The 21207-nt window shown below is 45.6% G+C and overlaps 2 protein-coding genes across 7 annotated transcripts; one reads left to right on the top strand and one right to left on the bottom strand.

Annotated features, from left to right (window-relative positions):
- Positions 1 to 348: 348 nt before the first annotated feature.
- On the top strand, positions 349 to 5776 carry CDKN3 (cyclin dependent kinase inhibitor 3). The gene is made up of 7 exons (XM_014871456.2): positions 349 to 577; positions 1016 to 1071; positions 1695 to 1739; positions 2529 to 2751; positions 3807 to 3838; positions 4372 to 4475; positions 5477 to 5776. Exons 1-7 carry the CDS (start codon positions 378 to 380, stop codon positions 5561 to 5563), a joined length of 747 nt encoding a protein of 248 aa, XP_014726942.2. The 5' UTR covers positions 349 to 377; the 3' UTR covers positions 5564 to 5776.
- Positions 5777 to 8570: 2794 nt separating this feature from the next.
- Positions 8571 to 16103, bottom strand: CNIH1 (cornichon family member 1). 6 transcript variants are annotated; one of them, XM_088166391.1, is made up of 6 exons: positions 15908 to 16102; positions 14427 to 14495; positions 14114 to 14161; positions 10852 to 10964; positions 10279 to 10422; positions 8571 to 9473 (listed from the first exon to the last, which is right to left on the bottom strand). In XM_088166391.1, exons 1-6 carry the CDS (start codon positions 16001 to 16003, stop codon positions 9446 to 9448), a joined length of 498 nt encoding a protein of 165 aa, XP_088022517.1. In that variant the 5' UTR covers positions 16004 to 16102; the 3' UTR covers positions 8571 to 9445. The 6 variants fall into 6 exon arrangements, with proteins under 6 accessions (XP_088022517.1, XP_088022518.1, XP_088022520.1 ...); XM_088166392.1 differs by lacking the exon at positions 15908 to 16102 and adding an exon at positions 15673 to 15851; XM_088166394.1 differs by lacking the exon at positions 15908 to 16102 and adding an exon at positions 15087 to 15284.
- Between the last annotated feature and the right edge of the window lie 5104 nt (positions 16104 to 21207).

The raw sequence follows: 21207 nt of genomic DNA, 5'->3' as shown, positions 1-21207 counted from the left end.
ATTCCCCCTTGCCCTGTCACTTTCAAGAACCACCGGGGCTACCAGGAATAGGAATAGTTATGAACACACCCCGAAAAGGGATCTAAAATGGAATTAGGGGAGGGGAATCCACCCCGGAGCCCTCACGGAACCCCGCCCCCGGCGCTCGAGCCCGCCCCTTCCCCTCCTCGTGATTACCCAATCAGCGCAGCGATCACCACAGATATTTGCATATTAAAGCCCGCCCCTCTCGCTGCTCACCAATCAGAGCGCTCCTCTCATGAATCCAGGGGATGGCCTGCTTGGCATTCCACGCACTCTCTGAGCCGCAGCTTCCCATTGGGGGATAGGGCAGTGGGCGGGGCCAATTTGAACGGGCGGCGGCGGCGAGCGGCGCCATGGTGAAACCGCTGAGGGATCGGGACCGGGAACGGGATCGAGATCGGGACCCGGACCCCGACCCCGATGGCACCGAGGGTCCCGGCCCCATGATGAGCTCCCCGCTCTCCCCGCAGCTCGCTGCGGCGCCAGCCGACGGCTTCGCCTCCTCAGACGATGAGGCCGCCGAGGAGGACTCGACCCCGCTCCACATCTCCTGGTGAGGCGACACCCGCGGGATCCTTTCCGTGAGGAAGTTGAATTCAATCCCTATCCTGAGAAACAAGAGGGTTTTCTCTTCGCAAGGGAAACCCGAGCCGGGCTCTGGTGACCGTCCGGGCTGGGGAGCTGTCAGTGGATGTGGCTGGGGATGGAAGGGGCCTCTGGAGACCAGCTCGTCCAACCCCCCTGCCCAAGACAGGAACAAAATGATCTTTAAGGTCCTCTCCAACCCAAACCTTTTGTCACCCTCAAAGTAACATTTTTCCTCTCATTCACTTCCTATGTTTCATTTTGTGCCTGTTGCTCCTCATCCTCCCACCAGATACTGGTGAAAGGGTCTGGCCCTACCCTCTTGACACACCCTCTAAAGATACTTATACATTTAAAAAATTGAAATCTTCCCTTCTGATTTTTATTTATTTTTATTTTCTGATAGGTTGTCTTTGTCTCCTCTCTACTCTTCAGAGTTCCTGGGATTATGTTCCCTTCCAGGTAAAGCGTTCACTGAAATTTGCAGGCATATTTGAAAGCTGAAGAAGGGTAATAATACCTTCTACCCCAAAATTCTGTGTTGTGGGTGACTCCTTTTGTAATCTACCCCTGGAATAAGTGTTTTGGAAACACCAAAGCTAATCCAGAGAATCTCTTAATGCCAGATCACTTTTTTTAAAGTCATAAAAGTAAACATAAACTGTGACTTCTAACTACCAAAACTGCAGCCATGGTGAATCTCCACTCAACTCTTAAGTGATCTTTACTCAGCCCTTTTATTTGTTGGATGATTTTTTGTGTTTTGTGGGGAGATTTTATCCTGTATCCTGATTTAAAATATCCAAAACTTTTCCCCTGGAAAACACAAAGCACCTTAAAGCCTTGGGCAGATTTCTTTCTTTAATCCTATTACATTGCAGTATTAAGCAGATAATGGTGTTTAAGCTGTCTTCTGCACCAGGGATCTATTTGCAAAAAGAGGCAAATACAGGCACTGTGTTTTATTCAGAGTGTGGCTTTGATTTTTAGGGGGAGGCTTCCTGTGCTCTGTTCTTCTGCTGCAGCTGCCATCCCATAAATGTCACTTACCTGGAGTGGTAATTCTTGTTCATAACTTGTTTCAGGTTGCAGGTTTAAGGATATCAGAAGAAATCTTCAGAAAGATATAGGTGAGTCTTCTTTGTGTCAAGGGCAATTCCATGAATATTCCATGACTATGGAATAAATAGTCAGGATATTTCCAGGCAGGACCTGCACAGTACCCATGAGGCATCTTCAGAGCAGGTGGAATTAAGATGAATTACAAACTTGTAATCTTCTTTTTTCCCAGAGAAAAGTGAAATGGGGATAGAAAAGATGGAAATAGGTAAAGATTTGTGCTGAGTATTCAGCTGTAAGCACTAAAGAGCAGAGACTAATAGCAAATCCCCACAGTGTTTGGGTAAGTCAAGCTTGGGAAGGAACTCCTGGCTGTGAGGGTGGTCAGGCCCTGGCACAGAGGAGCTGTGGCTGCCCCTGGATCCCTGGAAGTGTTCCAGGCCAGCTTGGACAGGACTTGGAGCAGCCTGGGATAGGGGAAGGTGTCCCTGCCCATGGCAGGGGGTGGAACAAGATGGGCTTTAAGGTCCCTTGCAACCCAAACCATCCTGGGATTCTGTGATTCTGACTGGAGATGGGACAGAAACATATTTAAATGCATAACAGGCTGTCCTGATGTGTTCTTTAGTGAGACTTCTCTCAGGATTCCCTCTGAACTGAGAAAATTCCTCTCTTAGATTACTTGAAGGGAAATGTGGGAGAGACTCAGCGGAAGGAAAGAGTGTTCAAACCAAAATTGCTCACTCCTATTGTCTTAGCCCCAAAGATTAAACAAGAGACTCAGGACCAAGGTGCTTATCTGTTTATCCTTAAGCTTGATAGGCTTTTGTTTATTTGCAAGTGTCTTAATCCGTTGGCAGGAGAACTAAAGAGCTGTGGGATCCAGGATATCTTTGTGCTTTGTACCAGAGGAGAGCTCTCAAAATACCGAGTTCCAAACCTGATTGACAGCTACCAAGAGCACGGGATGTGTGTGCACCACTACCCCATTCCTGATGGGAATGCTCCTGACATTGCCACCTGCTGCAAGATCCTGGAAGAGCTCAGAACCTGCCTGGAAAATAAGCAGAAAACAATTATACAGTAGGTTCTGGCTGCCTCTTCATAACCCCACATTCTTGTAAAGGATGCCAGCTTCTCTTCAGATGTATGAGCAGGGGAAATAGGATGGTGTTAAAAGGCAGTTACATTCTTCAGGGTTAGTTCATGCTGTGAAATCTGCTTGTTCCTTCTCCTGCAGCTGTTTGGAGAGAATTCTTTCTTTCAGAAGATCAGAATGTCCCATTTCAAGATTGGAATATCCCATTTCACCTTTCTCTGTCCAGCAAGACTTTTAAAGTGTGTTTTGAGTGGCACCACAAGGCTCCTTGCTCCCAGCCTACCTGGATGTCAGGTGTACAGAATGAGTTGGGAGCTAAAACACTTCTTTGTCAGAGGTTGTGACTGCCCCAGGCCAGGCTGGATGGAGCTTGGAGCAACCTGATCCAGTGGAAGGTGTCCCTGCCCATGGCAGGGGCTGGAATGAAGTGACTCTAAGGTCCTTTCCAACCCAAACCACTCTGATTCCACAACATGCCCCTGGACTATTCATCAGGGATTCAATGGGTTCCAGCAGTGCAGAATTCACTCCTAATTTCCATTAATGGAATTTATTTAGCTGAGCTCAGAAGAGAGGGGAAGAGCTTTCCAAATCCTGTGTTCCCTGAATGATCCCACTGACAGACATCCACTGAGTCCTTGGTCCTCCTGCTAACACAGAATCCTGCTGCTCTCCTCTCAATCGTCCTCAAATCCTTGATCTAGAGTAGGATTTAAAGAAATTTGAGATTGTCCATCCCCCTGCTGTTTCCTGTCCTCCTGTGCCTTTGGGACTATTACCAGGAATGAAGGGGAACTTTAAAATTGAAGTTTCCATGGAAAGACACAGAAGGTCTGGAGAATAAATAGGATGTATCCCTGTAGGTATAGAAATAGAATATTGAAAATATGGTGAAATCCTTGTTCTGACTTTCCTGTACCACTGCTCCTCTTGATTATATTAAGGCAAGAACTGTGCCCACATATTTACTTGTTGGGGGGTTTCTTGGTGCTGCAGTTTGCTACATCTCATTACAACCAGATGTTTTCTTTTCTCCCAGCTGTTATGGTGGCCTCGGACGCTCATGTCTTGGTAAGTATTTGTCTCCATGCCTGACTAACCCATCCCACAAACCCATGGAGCCAAATTCTGCTGGAAGCTTCTCTGTGGATGCAATCCAGACTGCCACTACCAGGAGCAGCCTGGTTAATAGAAAGAACATGAACCAATTTTCTGCATCTGTCTTCATCACAGCGTTGCCCCTTGAAGCTTTCAGGAGCGTTAATTACTGTGTGTTCCCAGAAGGAAGGGGTGGTGATATGGCCAGAACACACAAAGGGGGATTAACTGGGTGTACTGGAACTCATTCCTGAAAAGCCTAGGAATTGCATCCCAGATGGTGCTGGGAAGGCAGGGGAAAAATAGTGAGAGGGTTTTCACCTATTTCCAAACCCATAGGCTTAGGCAGGAGCAGCAGGCAGATGGGCCAGTGCCCAGCAATAGGATTCTGCAAGAGATCCAAGAGCCCTGGGACCCAGATAGTTTTGCCAGGGTGGTTTTCATGGGGCAAATCAGTCCCATGTGCAGTCACAGGAGCATTCAGATGTAAACCCTTTCCCTTACAGTGGCTGCCTGTCTCCTGCTCCAGCTTTCAGACACCCTGGCACCTCAGCAGGTGATAGAGAGCCTCAGGAACCTGAGAGGATCGGGGGCCATACAGACCATCAAGGTAATGGGGCTGCAGCAGGTAAAACACAGGTCCAAACACCAGCAAGAGCTCAGCCAGTCCCTGTTGTCGTTATGACACAGACAGAGAGAGATTTACACTCTTGACTCCAATGAATTATGTAGGAAAAGAACTCTTTATTTACATTTTATGTTTCTTTATAGAATTCTAACAGTGACCATGGATTGTACAGTGAGGATAATTCCTCCTGACCCCATAGGTTCAGTTCATGAATTCTTTCTTCCTCCAAAAAGGAATGTAAAACAATTATTACTTACAAGAAAGAGTGTGAGAAACTGTACAAAGAATCTATCAACAATCAGAAGGCTGACACAGAAAGCAACAAGTCCCCCTCCTTCCCTTCCCAGAGAGATACCTCTGTCTTTCCAACAGCTGCTCTCTGGGTTTTGAGCTGTTTCCTGCTTTCAAGAAACAGCTTCTCCCATGAAACTGGTGACTGGACAAGAGGAAAAGGCCTTAAGTTGTGCCAGGAAAGGTTTAAGCTGGATAATAGCGAAAATTTCTTTACTGAAAGGGTTGTCCAGCCCTGGCACAGCTGCCCATGGCAGTGGTGGAATCCCCATCCCTGGAGGGATTTAAAGCCCTGTGGATGCACGTGGGGACATGGGGTAGTGGTGGCCTTAGAGTGCCAGGGGAATGGTTGGACTCAAAGACCTTAGAGAGATTTTCCAAGCTAAATGATTCCATGATTCCAAACAAAGCAGCTTTGAATTCTGACAGTCCCACCTCTGAGGACCATGTTTTGTATTACCCTGGGGTAATGCATCATGTGTGGCCATTATGGGGAACCACAGGATCCAAGTGAAGATCCATGGAATCTGTGTCTGACAGGGAAAAATCCCAGAGGATGTAGAGTAAGCACACAAAGAACAAACGGGCCAGAGGGTGCAGCTTTCATCCAGGGGTATCAAACAGCTTTTTAAGACAGGTGGTGCCTCTGAAAGCACAGAGCACTCACTGCAGGCCTGGTTGTGCATTTCCAGCAGTACAATTTCCTCCATGACTTCCGGGAGAACCTGGCTGCACACCTGGCAGCAAAGGAGCCCGTGCTGAGATCGGCATCGCGGTAGCTGATCCTGCCACGGGCATCTTTGTGTCTGTGTGGAAAACTCCTGGACAAGACTCTTCTGCTGACCTTTCCTCAGTGCTACTGCCTGTGTGACACAGCTGCTGCCTTCCAAATCCGTGTGTAAAGTATTGGGATGGGGGAGAAAATCCTAGAGAATATGTGGCATCTTCCTCTCTTTGGTGACTTTAATACTCACTGCCTGAAAAAACGCATATACAAGTGTGTTTGTGTCCATTGCTGTTCTGCTGGGATAATGGAGCTGGATAGAAATTCCATCTCTGGAGCTGTTTAAAAACACCCTCACACCATCAGCTCTGCTGTAAAGCAAAGTCAAGTCAAGCTGGAGCACTCAGCCCTTACAAGCTCGTAACAACTCATTCTAAACTGTCAGGGTTCTGCTCAGTGTGTTGAGGGGTATTTGGGAAGGAGTCTCCTCATTCCAAAAGCAGGAGTTGTTGTACCAAAAATCTGTGATAAACCCAGCAGGGGGGTTGTAGGTGACTGTGGCAGGAAGACAGTGCTGCAGCTGCGTGGGTGAGCTGGCACAGCCCTTCTGCCTGCTGCCACCACTGAGAGTAAACAAACAATCAGCTGTGGGCTGGGAGGATCTCACAGGAACAGTCCTCTGAGAGTCCCCAGCCCTCCTGTTTCACTATATCCATTCATAAAAGCAAGCTGAAACAGCTCCTGGCTTTTGCTCAGTTCAGGATTTTGATAAAGTTCTGGACCTTCTCAAGTCAAAGGTTGGGACAAGGCCACACACAGCACCAGGGGGCTGGAGTTGAACAAATCCCTGCCTTGTGAACTTCAGACTTTATCTTTGAACTTTGAACACAAAAGTGATTTCTGCAGATTAATTAGTGTTTACTGCCATTTCCTTCCCCACTCTTATGGTAAACAACGGGAACTTTTCGTTTCCACAGTGTAGAATCATTTACAGCAAATACCCTGCCTCAAATGCACTTCAGTATTTAATCCTCACAGCGAATGGTTTTCAGATATTAAATATTTATCACATTACTCAGCAGGAAGCTTGCTGGGGATGAGAGAAATGCTCTTTATTTTCTCCATAATCTTTTGCCTCCTGGAACTCCAAACACAGCAATCAAGTCCATATTTTGAATGCAAAAGGCTTGGTACTCCAGCAAGGCATCACCCAAGGGCTACCCCAACACTCCTGGGACACGAGGCTGGCATTGCTGGACAGGGATGGTGTTATCCCCACCCCTGGCAGCTGGGAACACCCATCATCCAGCTGTGCACCCCACATCCAGTTAAAGCTGCTCATCAGCAGGACACTGCAAACACTTTGGTAAATATTGCTGGGCAAAGCCCTTGCAGCTGGAGGGGCTGCAGGAGCAGCTGTCAGTTGGGCTCAGTCAGGCCTGCATTGTTTATTCCAGTGTGGAATTTGGCTCAAACCAGCCCAAATGCCAAGGGAACGAGAGATTTGTTTAGAAGGTTGAGGAGAGCCAGGGGCTACAAGCAGGCAGTCTTGTTTCCATAATGGATTAATAAATATACAAACATAAGAAAGGTTTCATGAGCTTTGCTTCCACTCTCATCTCTTACATCTCTGGAAGAGCCAAGCAGCAGAAAAATAAAAATGATCCAATAGGAACAATATTCGTGAGTTTCCAAAAAAGCCTTTCAAAAATTTTTCTGTGAAAAGCTAAAAATTATGGTTGCATGAGGAAAAAAATAATCGTGGAATGTTGAAGGCTTGAGCAGTAGGGGCATGGGAAATGCTCAATAAATGCAAGGAAATGTGAGAAAAACAATTTTATGTACAAAGCAGTAAGCTGTCAGAACTACTATTACTGAGGAAAGAGAATTTGAAGTTATCCTGAATTCTCTTACCCTTAGTATATTTAGAAAAACTAGGAACTACCACTCTCCATCCCCTGGGAACCCAAACTTTGTGTGATGATAGCCTAGAAAAGGGGAAAGTTTTGGAGGAAAAAGAAGAGTCTCAAATCTGTGGAAGGACTTCCAACCAGATATCAAACAGACTTAGCCTCTTTGACAGATGACATGTGTAAAGTCTGTTCATTCATATCCAGAACAAATAAGGTGGAAAGGGGAACATTTCCACCATGTCCTAAAAAATAAAGAATGTAGGGTCACTAAGTGAAATCTGGCAGAACTGTTCAATACCTGTTTTTCACACACAGCAATTCCATTGCAGAACTCACTGTCAGGACTGCCCAGAGAAGCTGTGGCTGCCCCATCCCTGGAAGAGTCCAGGTTGGACAGGGCCTGGAGCAACCTGGGATACAGGGAGGTGTCCCTGCCCATGGCAGGGGGTGGAATAGGATGGGATTTAATTTAATGTCCCTTCCAACACAAACTGCTCTGGGATTCTGTAATCTTCCAGACCAGGCTACAAAAGTGCTCAAAAAGCAACTGAACTGATGGCAGAAAAGCCATTCAGAGCTTTTTAAAATGCCAAAGCCCACTCAGGACATCTGTAACACACAAATTTCTCACTCTTCAGGCAGGTACTCAACACCTGCCCTGCTTCACATTCCTTTCCTCAGCCAGTGCCACTGCCCAATACACACCAGTGCTGGAATATTTGGATTTCTGGTGGAACCCAGTGCAGCCATTCATACAACTTTAATTGTCCCTAACACCCAAGAGACCCAAAGTGAACAAAATACACAGTTTATGCAGAAAAAAAAGTTTTACTAGAATGGGGAAACTGTGTTGTTCTCCAGAACAGGTAAATGAAAAATATCCCTAATTATTACTTGTAAATTAAAGCAGCTGTTCACAGTCACAATTTACAATGCAATATTTATCTGAAACATCTTCCCCTGCCCCATCTGCTATTTAACTTCAGGGAAAAAAAAAGCAGGAAATCAGAGCTTCCCTTTTCCAGAGGTAATTCAATTCCATGTTCTATTTTTATAGGGAATGTAATTATCCACTATAAAACACCTGATGAACACAGTGAGGATCTGTTGAATTTAAAAACAAAACAAAAGGCACCACATAAAAAGAAGTGTTGCTGAATTTGAGATCTGTTTTTTATTATCATTTATTGCACTAAGGAACAGCGGGGCAGTTTCACAATCTCACTTTCTGCTTTGGAAAAGTCTGTAGTATTTACTATTCTTAAACCCAAGAGTGTTTTCATCATTGGACTTGATAAATATTGGAGGTTTGTCTATTTGTTAATTAGACAACACAGACATTAAAAAAAACCACACATTTAAATTCATTCCTTCATGGACAATTCAGCTTCTCCTACCACAATGACACAGGCTTGAGATCAAAGCAGGCTTAATGTTCAGAGACAATACAGAAGGCTCTGGAGCTATGGATGCACATACAGGGAAAGATTAACCAGATAATAATAAAAAATAAACCAAAATAGAACTATTTTTGCATTTGTGTCCATGAATATCCTAAGACCAACATCACCTATGGGCAAAACACAGCATTCCAGTTGTTCCCAAGCACCTGGAGCTAGGGCTGATTTAAAGAGTGGGATACACAAGTCCAAGTGAGCCACTACAAAGCCCATCCTACAGCGAATCCCTAGAGTACTAAGGCTAGTAGTAACCAACACCTACTCAAAGGTTATGGCTGTTCCTTATGGAGTGCAAAGTCAAAACTTTTCAAACCCCAGTCATCTTTATATTAATTTACACATAATTCATTAATTTCAGCGTCCCAGTAAAATATAAGAAAACAGTCTTTCCACAAGTATAAAATGTGGAAATATTTTAAAAATAGGGGAGTCATTGTTTTCTAACTCAATTGTGAACATCAGGTTCCGGATTTAATCTTGGTCAGAGGTTCTTGTTGTAAAGAATCCATGTTTTTCGTGGCTTTTGCATGCACTTAACTGGAACAAAGCTTGCTGAATGTCTTCTTAAGAGCTCACCAGAACATAAATCATGCTGCAAAAGAAAACAAAAATATTAAGATGCATCATTTTGATTAGTGTTACACATTTAATTATAACAGTGTATATTATAAGGAGCAAGTCCATGTGAGATGCGTGGATTCTGACTGAAGATTTGACACAATGACTCTTCTACTTTTGACTTCAACAAAATCACATTTACATCAAATACTCTCCTCTGAAAACAATGCTTCAGCTTCTTAATTAAAATCCCCTGGGATTTATTGTATTATGTATATTGTATTGTATTTTCTTCTTAACAGAAGAAAAGTTCGGAGTTTTTCAGTTTTCAGTCATGGAACAGAGATTCAAAATAGTAATTCTGACCAAGTTAGGATTTGTGTTTTAAAGTAGAATCAGTGGTGAATGTGGATTCTTTTTCAGGAAGTTGGCACTGTACATGGTCGTACAGATTCCCAGAATGTTTTGAGTTGGAAGGTCCTTACAGGTCATCTCATTCCAACCCCTGCAATGGGCTGGGACACCTTTGGCTAAGGCCAGGTTGCTCCAGGTCCCCTCCACCCTGGCCTGGAATACTTCCAGGGATGGAGTAGCCACAGCTCCCCTGGGCATCCTGTGCCTCCCCACCCTCACAGGGAACAATTCTTTCCCAGTATCCCAACTAACCTTGCCCTCTGGCAGTGATAAGCCATTCCCTGTGTCCTCTCACTACACATCCTTGTCCAAAATCCCTGTCCAGCTCTCACAGGCTCCCTTCCAGCACGGGAAGGAACATATTCCTATGGACAGTATTTTTCTCTGCACTGAGCCAAAACTTGAGACTGAAGAAGAAAACTTACCCATATAGGTAGTAAAAAAAAGATAGAAGGTAGAATGCTAATTTGCACCATCCTTCTTTCTGGCAATAGGCTAAAATGTCTGCATTCATGATGGTCGTAGGATCATAGAGCCCCGGGCCGCTCATCACGGGTCTGCTCATGTACCTGCAACGAGGCACAGGCAGGTGTGGGGTGACAGCACAGGAAATGTGGGTCCTGCCCCCACCCACCAGGGAATACCACAGCTGAGACAAGGAGTAACACCCTTCACAGAGAAGCAGTTCAATTCCCATGTCCTATGGAATGGGAGAGGAGAATGGAATTGCCACTTCCACTGGCATTCCACACTGGGAATTGTCTCAGTGCACCTCTGACCTGTCAGCGATTTTAATACACACAATTCCCACACAGCACAAGAGAATAAAAAGTAAAAACACCTGAGGAAAGCCAGGTGATGGTTCTTATTGTACAGCCATGACCTAAACTTTCCCAGAAAGCATCTGGGTTTTCCCAAGACACAGAACACTGGACAGGAAGACAGCAACAGGAGAATGAGTAACAATTCACTGAGCACAACAGACTCGCCAAAATTACCTCCAAATATGATAAGCCAACAAGGGCATATTGAGACCCAGTGTGAGCCACTCTGCTGCACAGAGAAACATGACACAGAAGAATGCATGGATGAGGTACTCTGGAAGTACAAGCTGGAAAAGAAAAAGGCGAGTTAGAAGTTTCAATTACACAGAGCAAAATGTGGCATTTCAGCTACTTTGGAGGCGCACAATTGCTTAAAAATATTATTTAAAACCACACTAACAAGAACAAGACTGTGGAACGTGAAAGCAGCAGCCAGCACTATGTGCCTTGCTGTTTTCACATGATATTCATGAACCAAGGAGAAAAATTTATTAGATTTAATGGTTAGGTCAATATTTTTTTATTGCCGCTATAAAATTTAGATTCCACGCTTTATGCGTGACACTCAAAAGAGGTCACAGATATTTCTGCTCATGCAACAGAGAAATATCAGTAGGAAACATGCTCTGCAGAATGGTTTATAGGCAAAAAGGTGTTTGTGTTTTCCTGTTTTACAGCTTTGTTTTGGTCTTCACAGATCCAGAACTTTTCAAAGTCGAATTATTCCCAAAATGCAAGACCCCCAGGCAGAGCTTTACCCAACTAAACCAGCGGTGACGTGGTGGCACACACAGGTCTGCACAGAGGAGCTGCTCTGCACAGACAGTCTGGGGGAATGGGGCAGTTCTCCCTCACAGGTTCCCACTGTGCATGCTTTACAGCATCATGCTTCCAGCAGAAGCCCACAGAGCTCAGTACCAGGTACTATGGAATCACAGGAGGCATGGAATGCTGCATAGATTAGTGTTGTTAATAGGGACAACATGGAGAGGTACAGAGAGTAAACACATGCAAAGAGCTGCAAAATCTCACACCCAACACGTCAGTGAAGTTTTATACAAGTCACCCCAAAGTGTTGCTATTTACTGCCTTATTACCAGGTTCAGAAGGAATCATACAAATCAGACTGGTTTGGGTTGGGAGGGACCAAAAAGCCCATCCAGTTCCACACCTTCCACTATCCCAGGTTGCTCCAAGCCCTGCCCAACCTGGCCTTGGACACTGCCAGGGATCCAGGGACAGCCACAGCTTCTGTGGGCACCCTGTGCCAGGGCCTCACCATCCTCACAGCCAAGAATTCCTTCCCAATATCCCATCTATCCCTACCCTCTTACATTGGAAGCCATTCCCTGTGTCCCCAGTCCCTCTCCAGCTCTCCTGGAGCCCCTTCAGGTCCTGCAAGGGGCTCTGAGCTCTCCCTGTTGCCTTCTCCTCTCCAGGTGAACACCCCCAGCTCTGCCAGCCTGGCTCCAGAGCAGAAGCAGCAGATCTGTAACGCTTTTGCCTTCTCAACTCAGGCCCCATAAACTTCTCCTCAAGGAAAACACCCCATTTTTACCCAAAGGTTTAAACTGCCTGCATGTGTGTGCATGTACATACACAGCACACTCTGCCCTCTTTTTGTGCAGTATGATTAACATTGTATGGGATGATTACATCAAAGATTCAGTGGTTTCCAATTTTCTTCTTCTTCTTTTAAAACCCCAAATTATCTTCCTAGAAATCTAAAAGCTACAACAAACACACTCACCACCTACTTTGCTACGACATTCTAATTCTCTAAATGAAGAATATCAGACAGCAAACTTGCATCAATGCCACCAAAATCCAGCTGTTGTACACAAAATGTTTCCAGTAAATATTTTCATCCAGACCCTTCTTTGCATACTTACCATTTACGCATGGCAATTATTTATAGCAGAACAACAACCACCCTGTCCAACACACGATGCATTTGGCAGCTCAGATTCACCAGTACTGAAAAATCTGTATTTATTTACCTACACATCTCAGAATATGTTTTTCTTTTCTCTTGTTTATTACACCCTACTCCCACATCAGAATACCTGCGTCTTTCCAATCTCCCCTACTTGATCCTCCCTGCCTGTCCTAAAGAAAACTGAATTACATCAGATCCTACCATATTTATCACAGCAGTGAGGGAGGATGGATCTGGTTGCTGAGAAAAGACATGACTATAACAGGAGCAGGGAAGAGAAGGAATCTGCAGTGCACTAAGGAGTTACTATTTTAGGTTAATCTTTCCACTGAGGTGCATCAATTGCTACCAGAATCTTTGGTTCTTTGTACAGGAAAACAACACACCCGTGTCTTTGTCCAGCATCAAGTACCAGATCCCCTCAAGAGCCTGAACTTCACTTCTGGGGACTAATCTGCTTCCACAGGAACAGCAAATATGAGGTTATTTCAGACTTTCAGTTTGCAAAGCTGCCATGTAAAGGACACTCCATGCATGTGGGGCAGCAGAAGGTTAATATTTGGTTAAACATGCACATTTTTACACTACAAAGGTAGCAGTAAGGTCATAATGCATCAATGTAATGAGAGTTGGCCTCTCCCACACTGCAGCAGAGATGACTGGAACAGACCAAGCAAGGGAAACTGTTAGATGCACAGCTCTCCTAGCAGCAAACCTCCTCTCCTCCTCCCCTCCTCACACTGAAATATTCCCTTTCATTTGTGTGCTGTACATATAACACACTCTTCTCCCCCACAATTACAGTAAATTTATTTTTCGTTGCATATCTTACTTAAAACACACTAAAGCTACAGGTCAGGCCACACTGCTGTGCTGCCCCTGCATCCTCTCTCAGCCTGGGCACACACAAAGGAAAAGCCATAAGAAATGCATAAAATGCTGCAGGATCAACCTCTGTGTTCTTTAACAAGCCTCCCTGATGCTCTTGGCCTGTAAGAGATGCAGACAAATAGTTTGCCTCAAATTCTTTTCCTAAGCCAAGGAGTGTCTGAGTTGCATTTGAGAGAGGACACTGGGACACACCCCTGATCCTGGAACACAGAACAGAGAAGTGAGGATAGCACCTATCACCTTCCACTCACCTAAATCCTCAAAAAAAGATCAGAATTGACTTGGTCAATGCTTTAATAAAAACCCCAAGTATTCTCCTCTAATCTGAATTCCGTAAATCTGGCTTGAAAAACACAATCTATTTCTGCCTTAAGTTATTTTCTGACACCTAACAGGCATGTAACAGTTTTCCCCACGTTGCTGGGTAAGCAAGCAGAATTGGTTTGGCACAAAATATGGAAGTCCATGAGGCTGCTATTAACCCCAACGAACAAATAACGAGCAGATGAACAGGCAGACTAAACAAAACAGCTAAATAGTATTACAAATGTTCCTAACAAAATGAAAGGGAAGTTCAAAAACATGAAACTGAAAAGCAGTACACACCTTTAATGCAATTTTGACTCTTTTAATCTTTTTGACCTTTTCAACTGTCTTTGTGCCGAAAATGTGGAAAGCAGATTGAAAGAATGTTAGTATGACAGCTGACAAGATCACCATCAGATTAATAACAGTCAGAATATTCAACTTGAAAGTAAAGAATCAGACAAAGAATTTCCCTAGAATTTCTACCAACAGCGAGGGCTTCTCAACCCAGATGCAATTCTACTGCCCAGGCTGATTGCATCAAGATAATACCAAAAATAAGCACTTTACATATATTTATTTAGCAAAGAAAAATGTTCAGTGTGCTACTTACAGGATTGAGTGTATTACACTGGTCTATGGGGTTCTTGTAATCAGTCTTCAGTTCATCAAATGCTATAATCTAGAGGAAAAAAATGAAAGAGTTTTGATTCCCCAGGAGCAATTGTGAATTTTATCCATTAAAAGTAGCATTTTGGCACAGAACTGCTACCTTTGTTCTCAGTAACATTTCACCTAAGTTCTGCCTACTTCAACTCACAGGTAAGACAGATGTGGGACAGGTTTTACAAATACAAAAGCAGTAGTTTCGTCAGATATTCAAAAGCCTCTGACTACTCTCCAACTTTTTATCTTCCCACTTGCAATGAATTTCCCACATCCCCTTCATCAGTTTTCGACCCCGCTCGCTGTGCAGACCCCAAACCTCACCCAGGACTCTCTTTGTGGCCAGCATGGAACCTGGCCTGGTTCCTTAACCCAGAAAAAGCAAAAGCAAGCTTAAAAGCCAACAGATATTGTTCCTCATTGCCGAAGTAAATGCTGAGCCCACATACATTCCAGAATCACAGAATTGTTAGGACTGGACGGGACCTTTGGAGACCATCCAGTCCAAATGCCCTGCCAAAGCACGATCACATAGAGCAGGTTATACCGCCAAAAGGCAAAAGGTGCATCCATTTAAAAAAATATATATATAAAAGAAAATAAGTACACCGGTCTTTTTCTTGACATAAAGACAAAGATGCAGCATGAAGCACAAAAGGCACTTGAACGCAACAAAGCATCACATCCTCCCTCAGAGCGCCTCAGCTCAGGCAAAGTCCTGTTGGCTGCTCTCCCTCTGCCACGCTCGAGGAGCAAATCGCAGAATCACGGCATGGTTTCGGTTGGAAAGGACCGGAAAGATTATCCAATTCCAACATCCTGCCAAGGGCAGGGACATCTTCCACGCTGCTCCAAGCCCCATCCAGCCTGGCCTTGGGCACTTCCAGGGATCCAGGGCAGCCACAGCTTCTCTGGGCACCCTGTGCCAGGGTTTCACCACCCTCACAAGAGAATTCCTTCCTAATAACCCATCTAACCCTGCCTTCTATCAGCGGGAAGCCACTGCCCCTTGTCCTGCCACTCCACGCCCGTATAAAAACCCATTTTATCCGCAGAGAGGCCGATTCCCGCTCCGAGGGCGGTTCCGGATGCGTTTCTCCCGCACTCTCGGCGGCTGTCCGGAGACAGCCCGGGGGCTCTCCGGGGCCGCTCCCCGGGCGGTGCCCCCCCCTCTCCACGGTGCCCGCACTCACATGCCAGATGGCGAAGAAGATGAGGGCGGCCGTGAGCAGCAGCGCCAACATGTAGCAGAAGGCGGCGAACGTGAAGGCCATGGCGGCGGGGCCGCGCGGGGGCTGCCGGGCGCCTCAGCAGCCGCCGCGCAGCCGCCATGGCCGCGCCCGCAGCGCCCCCTGCCGGCCGCGCCCGCCGCCGCCATTTCGTGAGGGGGGGGTGTGAGGGATGGAGCAAAAAAAAACGGGTTTTCACCTTAAAGTGTGGGAGGAGGGAGTGCGATCGCGCTTTACGGAGAGAGGGTTGGCGTAGAATCACAGAATCTAGGTTGGAAAAGACCTGCGAGATCATCGACACCAACCCGTGGCTGTCACCACCTTGTCAATAGATCAGAGCTTTGAGTGTAATTTCCAGTCATTCCTTGAGCACCTCGAGGGATGGAGACTCCAGACCTCCGTGGGCAGGCTTTTCCCAGTGACGGGCCACCGTTTCCTTGGACAAATTTTCCACAATATCCAATCCAAACCTCCCCTGATGTATTCTGAGGCCGTTCCCTCTCCTGTCCCTGTTCCCTGGCAGCACAGCCCGACCCCCCCGGCTGTCCCCTCCTGTCAGGGAGTTGTGCAGAGCCACAGGGTCCCTCCTGAGCCTCCTTTTCTCCAGGCTGAGCCCCTTCCCAGCTCCCTCAGGAATTCTCCATTCCCTTCCCAGCTCCCTCAGGAATTCTCCAGCCCCTTCCCAGCTCTCTCAGCCTCTCCTGGTGCTCCAGCCCCTTCCCCAGCTCCACTCCCTTCTCTGGACCCTCTCCAGCCCCTCGGTGTCTCTCTTTCACTGAGGAGCCCAGAACTGGACACAGCACTTGGTGTCCTCAGCAGTGCCCAGCACAGAGGGACAATCACTGCCCTGGTCCTGTGGCCACACCATTGCTGTCACAGGCCAAGGTTTACTGGCCTCTTGCCCACCTGGGCAAACCTGGGCTCATGTCCAGCTGCTGTTGAACAGCACCTCCAGGTCCTTTCCTACTTTCCAGATCCTCTGGCCCAGCCTGGAACGCTCCATGGGGTTGTTGTGACCCAAGTGCAGGACCTGACACTTGGTGTTACTCATCCTCAGACTGTTGGTCTCAGTCCATCAATCCAACCTGTCCAGGTCCTTCTACAGGGCTTTCCTGTCCTCCAGCAGATCCATGCTCTTACACAACTTGGCCTTGTCTGCAAACTTGCTAATGGTAGACTCAATCCCCTCAGCCAGATCATCAATAAAGACATTAAACCCAGCTTGGCCTAACACTGATCCCTGGGGGACACCACGTGTGTGCAGCACCACCACTGTTTGGGCCCAGCCATCCAGCCAGTTCTTAACCCAGCCTAGGGTGAACCTGTCCAAGCCATGGACTGCCAGTTATTCCAGGAGTTTGTGTTGAAAGGGAACTTAAAAACCATCGATTTTCACCCCAGTGCCATGGGCAGGTTCACCTTCTACTAGACCAATCCAATCTGGCCTTGAACACTTCCAGGAATAGGGCACCACAACTTTTCTGTGCAACTCATGCCATGGCCTCACCACCCTCAAAGGGAAGATTTTCTTCCTAATACCTCATCTAAATCTTCCTTCTTTTAGTTTATATCCATTCCCTGGTATCCTATCCTGATTCCCTGTTCAGCACAAGCTACAGAGAAAAGGGAGATGGCAAATTTAGGAAGAAATGCTGTGCTGTGTGAGCCCTGGGGAAGGGAGGGCTGGTCATACAATCCCAAATCAATACAAGTTGGAGTCTGCCCAAAGGAAACAGAAAGATGGGAAAACAGTTTGAGGAGAAGATCACCCCACTCTCCTTTCAAAAGGTCATGTAAAAGTTGTTTCAGTTTAAGCAGTGACACCTTGCAGCAGGGTGACATTGCTGCAATCATTTCCTCCAGAGCAGTGAGGGATGATTTCCATAAAACCAACAGTTGCCAAACTAAATAATATTTTCCGGTGTTATCTGCTGGAAAGCTTTATACACAATAAATGGAGTGTCACAATGAGAGATGAGCAGAAACTTTATTTCCTTCACCAAAATACAGGAAAAACTGTAGCAAATGAGCTGTCCTTAGGAAATCAGCTGTTGCAAAGATAAAGTTGATGTTTTACTATAAAATCACTCATCTCGTCCACAAACTACTCCCAGTAAAACAGCTGTGGTGTCATTATGATACCATTATGAAACTTTCTGGATGTGAAACCCAGAAAACAGATTTTAAAATAAATTTTAGTGAAGATGAGCCCTGAAAAACCTGTTCTAGTGGAAGGTGTCCCTGCCTGTGGCAGGGGGTTGGAACGAGATGGGTTTGAGGACTTTTCCAACCCAAACCAGTCTATGATTCTGAGATTAATAAGAAGGTAAGACAAGACAAGGCAAGGAGAATGTGGGGTGTGCACTGCAGCCCAGCTCAGGCAGCTGCTCTGAGCCATTCCCAACTCTGTCCCAGGAGCCTTCCCATCACCCTGCAAGGACAGACAAGACCACCATGCAGTGAGAACATCAGTAAGGGCTGAGCCTGTTGTGGTTTCCTTCCAGCTCAGGGTGACAGGATGGATTGGGAATAAAGGCCCTGGCAGTGCATCACAGCCACCTCCCAACCACTCCTCATCCCTCGCTCCTGAGGAGCCAGAAAAAACAATTTCTGCAATCCCTTTGCAGTAACATAGCTTTCTTCATATCACTTGATGCTTCTTTAGCCTTATTTATTAGCAAATTGTTTATTTATTGTTTGGAGTACCCTTGAGCTGCACAGGCACGCTTATTCCCACAGACATTGGACTGGACTGTGCTGGAAAACTTGATTGTACATCAAAACTACCTGGTTCAGGCTTTTCCAAAGCCATCCAGGAGGCCAGTTTGCCTCAGAATAGCTGTGGGAGGTAGAAAAACAGAGGATGTGTGCAGAGATCCTGTTATACCTTGGGGCTGGGGAATGCTGGTTTTCCACTGCAGTTTGATCCATTCAAGGTAAATACTTAACTTCTGTATTTGATGATTTCTTCTACATGAAAATGTTGTGCAACAGGGATGTGCAGTCTCAGAAGTAAAAAGGTGTGTCAGCCACATAGTTGCATTTGCAATTAATCTTAGTTCTGCCTCAAGGAATGCAGTGTTTTATTCCCTCGGGTGCTGGCATACCATTCAGCTGCAATTATTCTGTCAGGAAAAGCAGAAAGCAGCTGTAATCTTGCACAACAAAGATTTCTGCACTGAAGGATTTCTTGTATCATAGATTGTTTTGTTTTTTTAAGATAACACAAAAGGAAATGAAAAGCAAATGCTGTAGAAAAGGGTCTAATCAATTCTCATTTCACATTCATTTGGGATCTCAAATCAAACAATGACTGAGTATCTTCTCTGATTAAACTTTGTAAACAATGTCAGGAAGCCACAGAACAGCTCTGGAGATGGCCCACAGCTCTTAATGCACTTTCCCATTAGTCAGGACACACTGAGTTTAATCCTGATTGGAATCCCCAGGGAAAATGTCAGTGTCTGTTCACTTCATCTTAAATCCCTCTCAAGTACTTGTCCTTATCGGAAAACAGCCGTATAATCAGTCCTAATTCAGCGTGTTACAGGCTGTTCATGAGATTTTGGCAGAGAACTGTGAGGAAAGATTATGGAGCAATTTCTCTGAATTATGCACAGGTTAACCACATCCATCAACATTAAAAATTGTCATTTCAGTTATAGATATCAAAGAGAAATCTAATACTATTGAGCTTGGTAATAAAATCCGACTGACTTTAATAGACTTGACTTACTGGGTTTTCAGGAAAGGAAAAACTGAGTATATATATACCTACAATTTAAGGGGCTCATAAAAAGGAGGGGGAGGGACATTTTATATAGGCATGGAGTGACAGAACAAGGGGGAATGGCTTCAAATTGATAGAGGACAGGTTAGATGGGATATTGGGAAGAAATTCTTCCCCGTGAAGGTGGTCAGGCCCTGGCACAGAGCAGCTATTCCTGCCTCATCTCTGGAAGTGTTCCAGGCCAGCTTGGACAGAGCTTGGAGAAACCTGGGACAGGGGAAGGTGTCCCTGCCCATAACGGGGTGGAATGAGATGGGCTTTAAGGTCCCTTCTAACCCAAACCATCCTGGGATTCTGTGAATTTAGCAGAGACTCTCTGAGTGTCTCTAACAGAGCCCAGCCAAGGGTTCCAAGCCAACCTTCCTGCACACCTGTAAATACATATCAGGAGCAGCCAGAGCACAGAACTCCTCAGCCACTTTTCCCCTTTATCCACTAACAGACATCAGTTCAGTCTTTGATCAGCAGGATGGACAGATCCCTGCACTTTCAATTGCCCCAACTCCCCTTCCACACTGGCAAATACCCTTTCCTACTGCACTAATTAACTCACCTCCAGAATCCCTGCTTGGGCTCTCCCATTTAGCAGTGATCACATAAACAAATTAACATTATCAATTCCATTTCACATGAAAGCCAGTCTCCAGAGAAGCAATCACATTTAAAACCCAATTTCAGAACACAGGCACTGCCAGGCATCTCACCATGACTCATTACAGAATCCACCCGTGGCCTCAATCCCTCCAACATTCACGGTCAGATGGCAACAGTTTTCATTTAATAGGCTAAATACTCAATTCTCAACCTGTCCTCATAATAACAGGGTTTGTTTTTCTCATGCTGGGTAGAGCTCCTGTTGATGGTTTTCCACACAATTCTGAGCATGTTACCAGCATGTAGACAGGAAAAGGGACCAAGAGTTGTATTAAAAAAAAAAAATTATAATTCATTTCAGGATTTGGCTGTTCATCAACAAAGAAGGGGGGAGTTTACAAAACATTCTGCATTAGTCCAGCTGTAATGGTAGTGACTCCAAAAATGTCACCCTTAATCCTTAGCTCTTAGAATCCCAGAACAACTTGAGTTGGAAGGGACCTTGAAATCATTCAGTTCCATCCTCTGCCATGGGCAGGGACACTTTCTACTAGACCAGGTTGCTCCAAGCCCCATCCAGCCTGGCCTGGAACACTTCCAGGGATTAACATCCTTATTGTTTCTGCCCAAAAAGAGACAAGAAACAAACAACTTCAGCTTTGTATCAGGAAAAATAAGATGTGGAGGGCTCTGACTTTGGTCTTCTGTCACAGACATCCCTTGTGGCCATGAGAATGGCACCTTCAGGCCCAATGTGCATTTACACACTTAAATTACACTAAATAGGATTTCAAAAGCCTCCATCCACATCTAAATTCCTTCACAAATCTTGCTCTTGATCTCTCCAGCTACATCTGTATTATCAAATCAGCTCTAAGCTGTACCAGTGCTAGAAATCCACCCCACTGGTTATTCTTGATAAGTAAAGTCCAGCTCTGCTCTGGCTTCCAGTTCTCCCACCAGTAACCTCAGGCATGGGAGCTGGGTGGAGTGGCTGGCTCACACTCCACATCCCCAGCCCATGTGCATGAGGGCACAGAGCCAGTACCTCCAAGGTTTCAGGACTAAACCACAGGAATGCAGCAGCAGCACTAAAGATGCAGAAGTTCTCTGTG

The sequence above is a fragment of the Sturnus vulgaris genome, chromosome 6, assembly GCF_052056855.1.
Source record: "Sturnus vulgaris isolate bStuVul1 chromosome 6, bStuVul1.hap1, whole genome shotgun sequence".
Classification (NCBI taxonomy): domain Eukaryota; kingdom Metazoa; phylum Chordata; class Aves; order Passeriformes; family Sturnidae; genus Sturnus; species Sturnus vulgaris.
The sequence above is the reverse complement of the archived record's forward strand: the minus strand, read 5'-3'. Positions and strand labels throughout refer to the sequence as shown.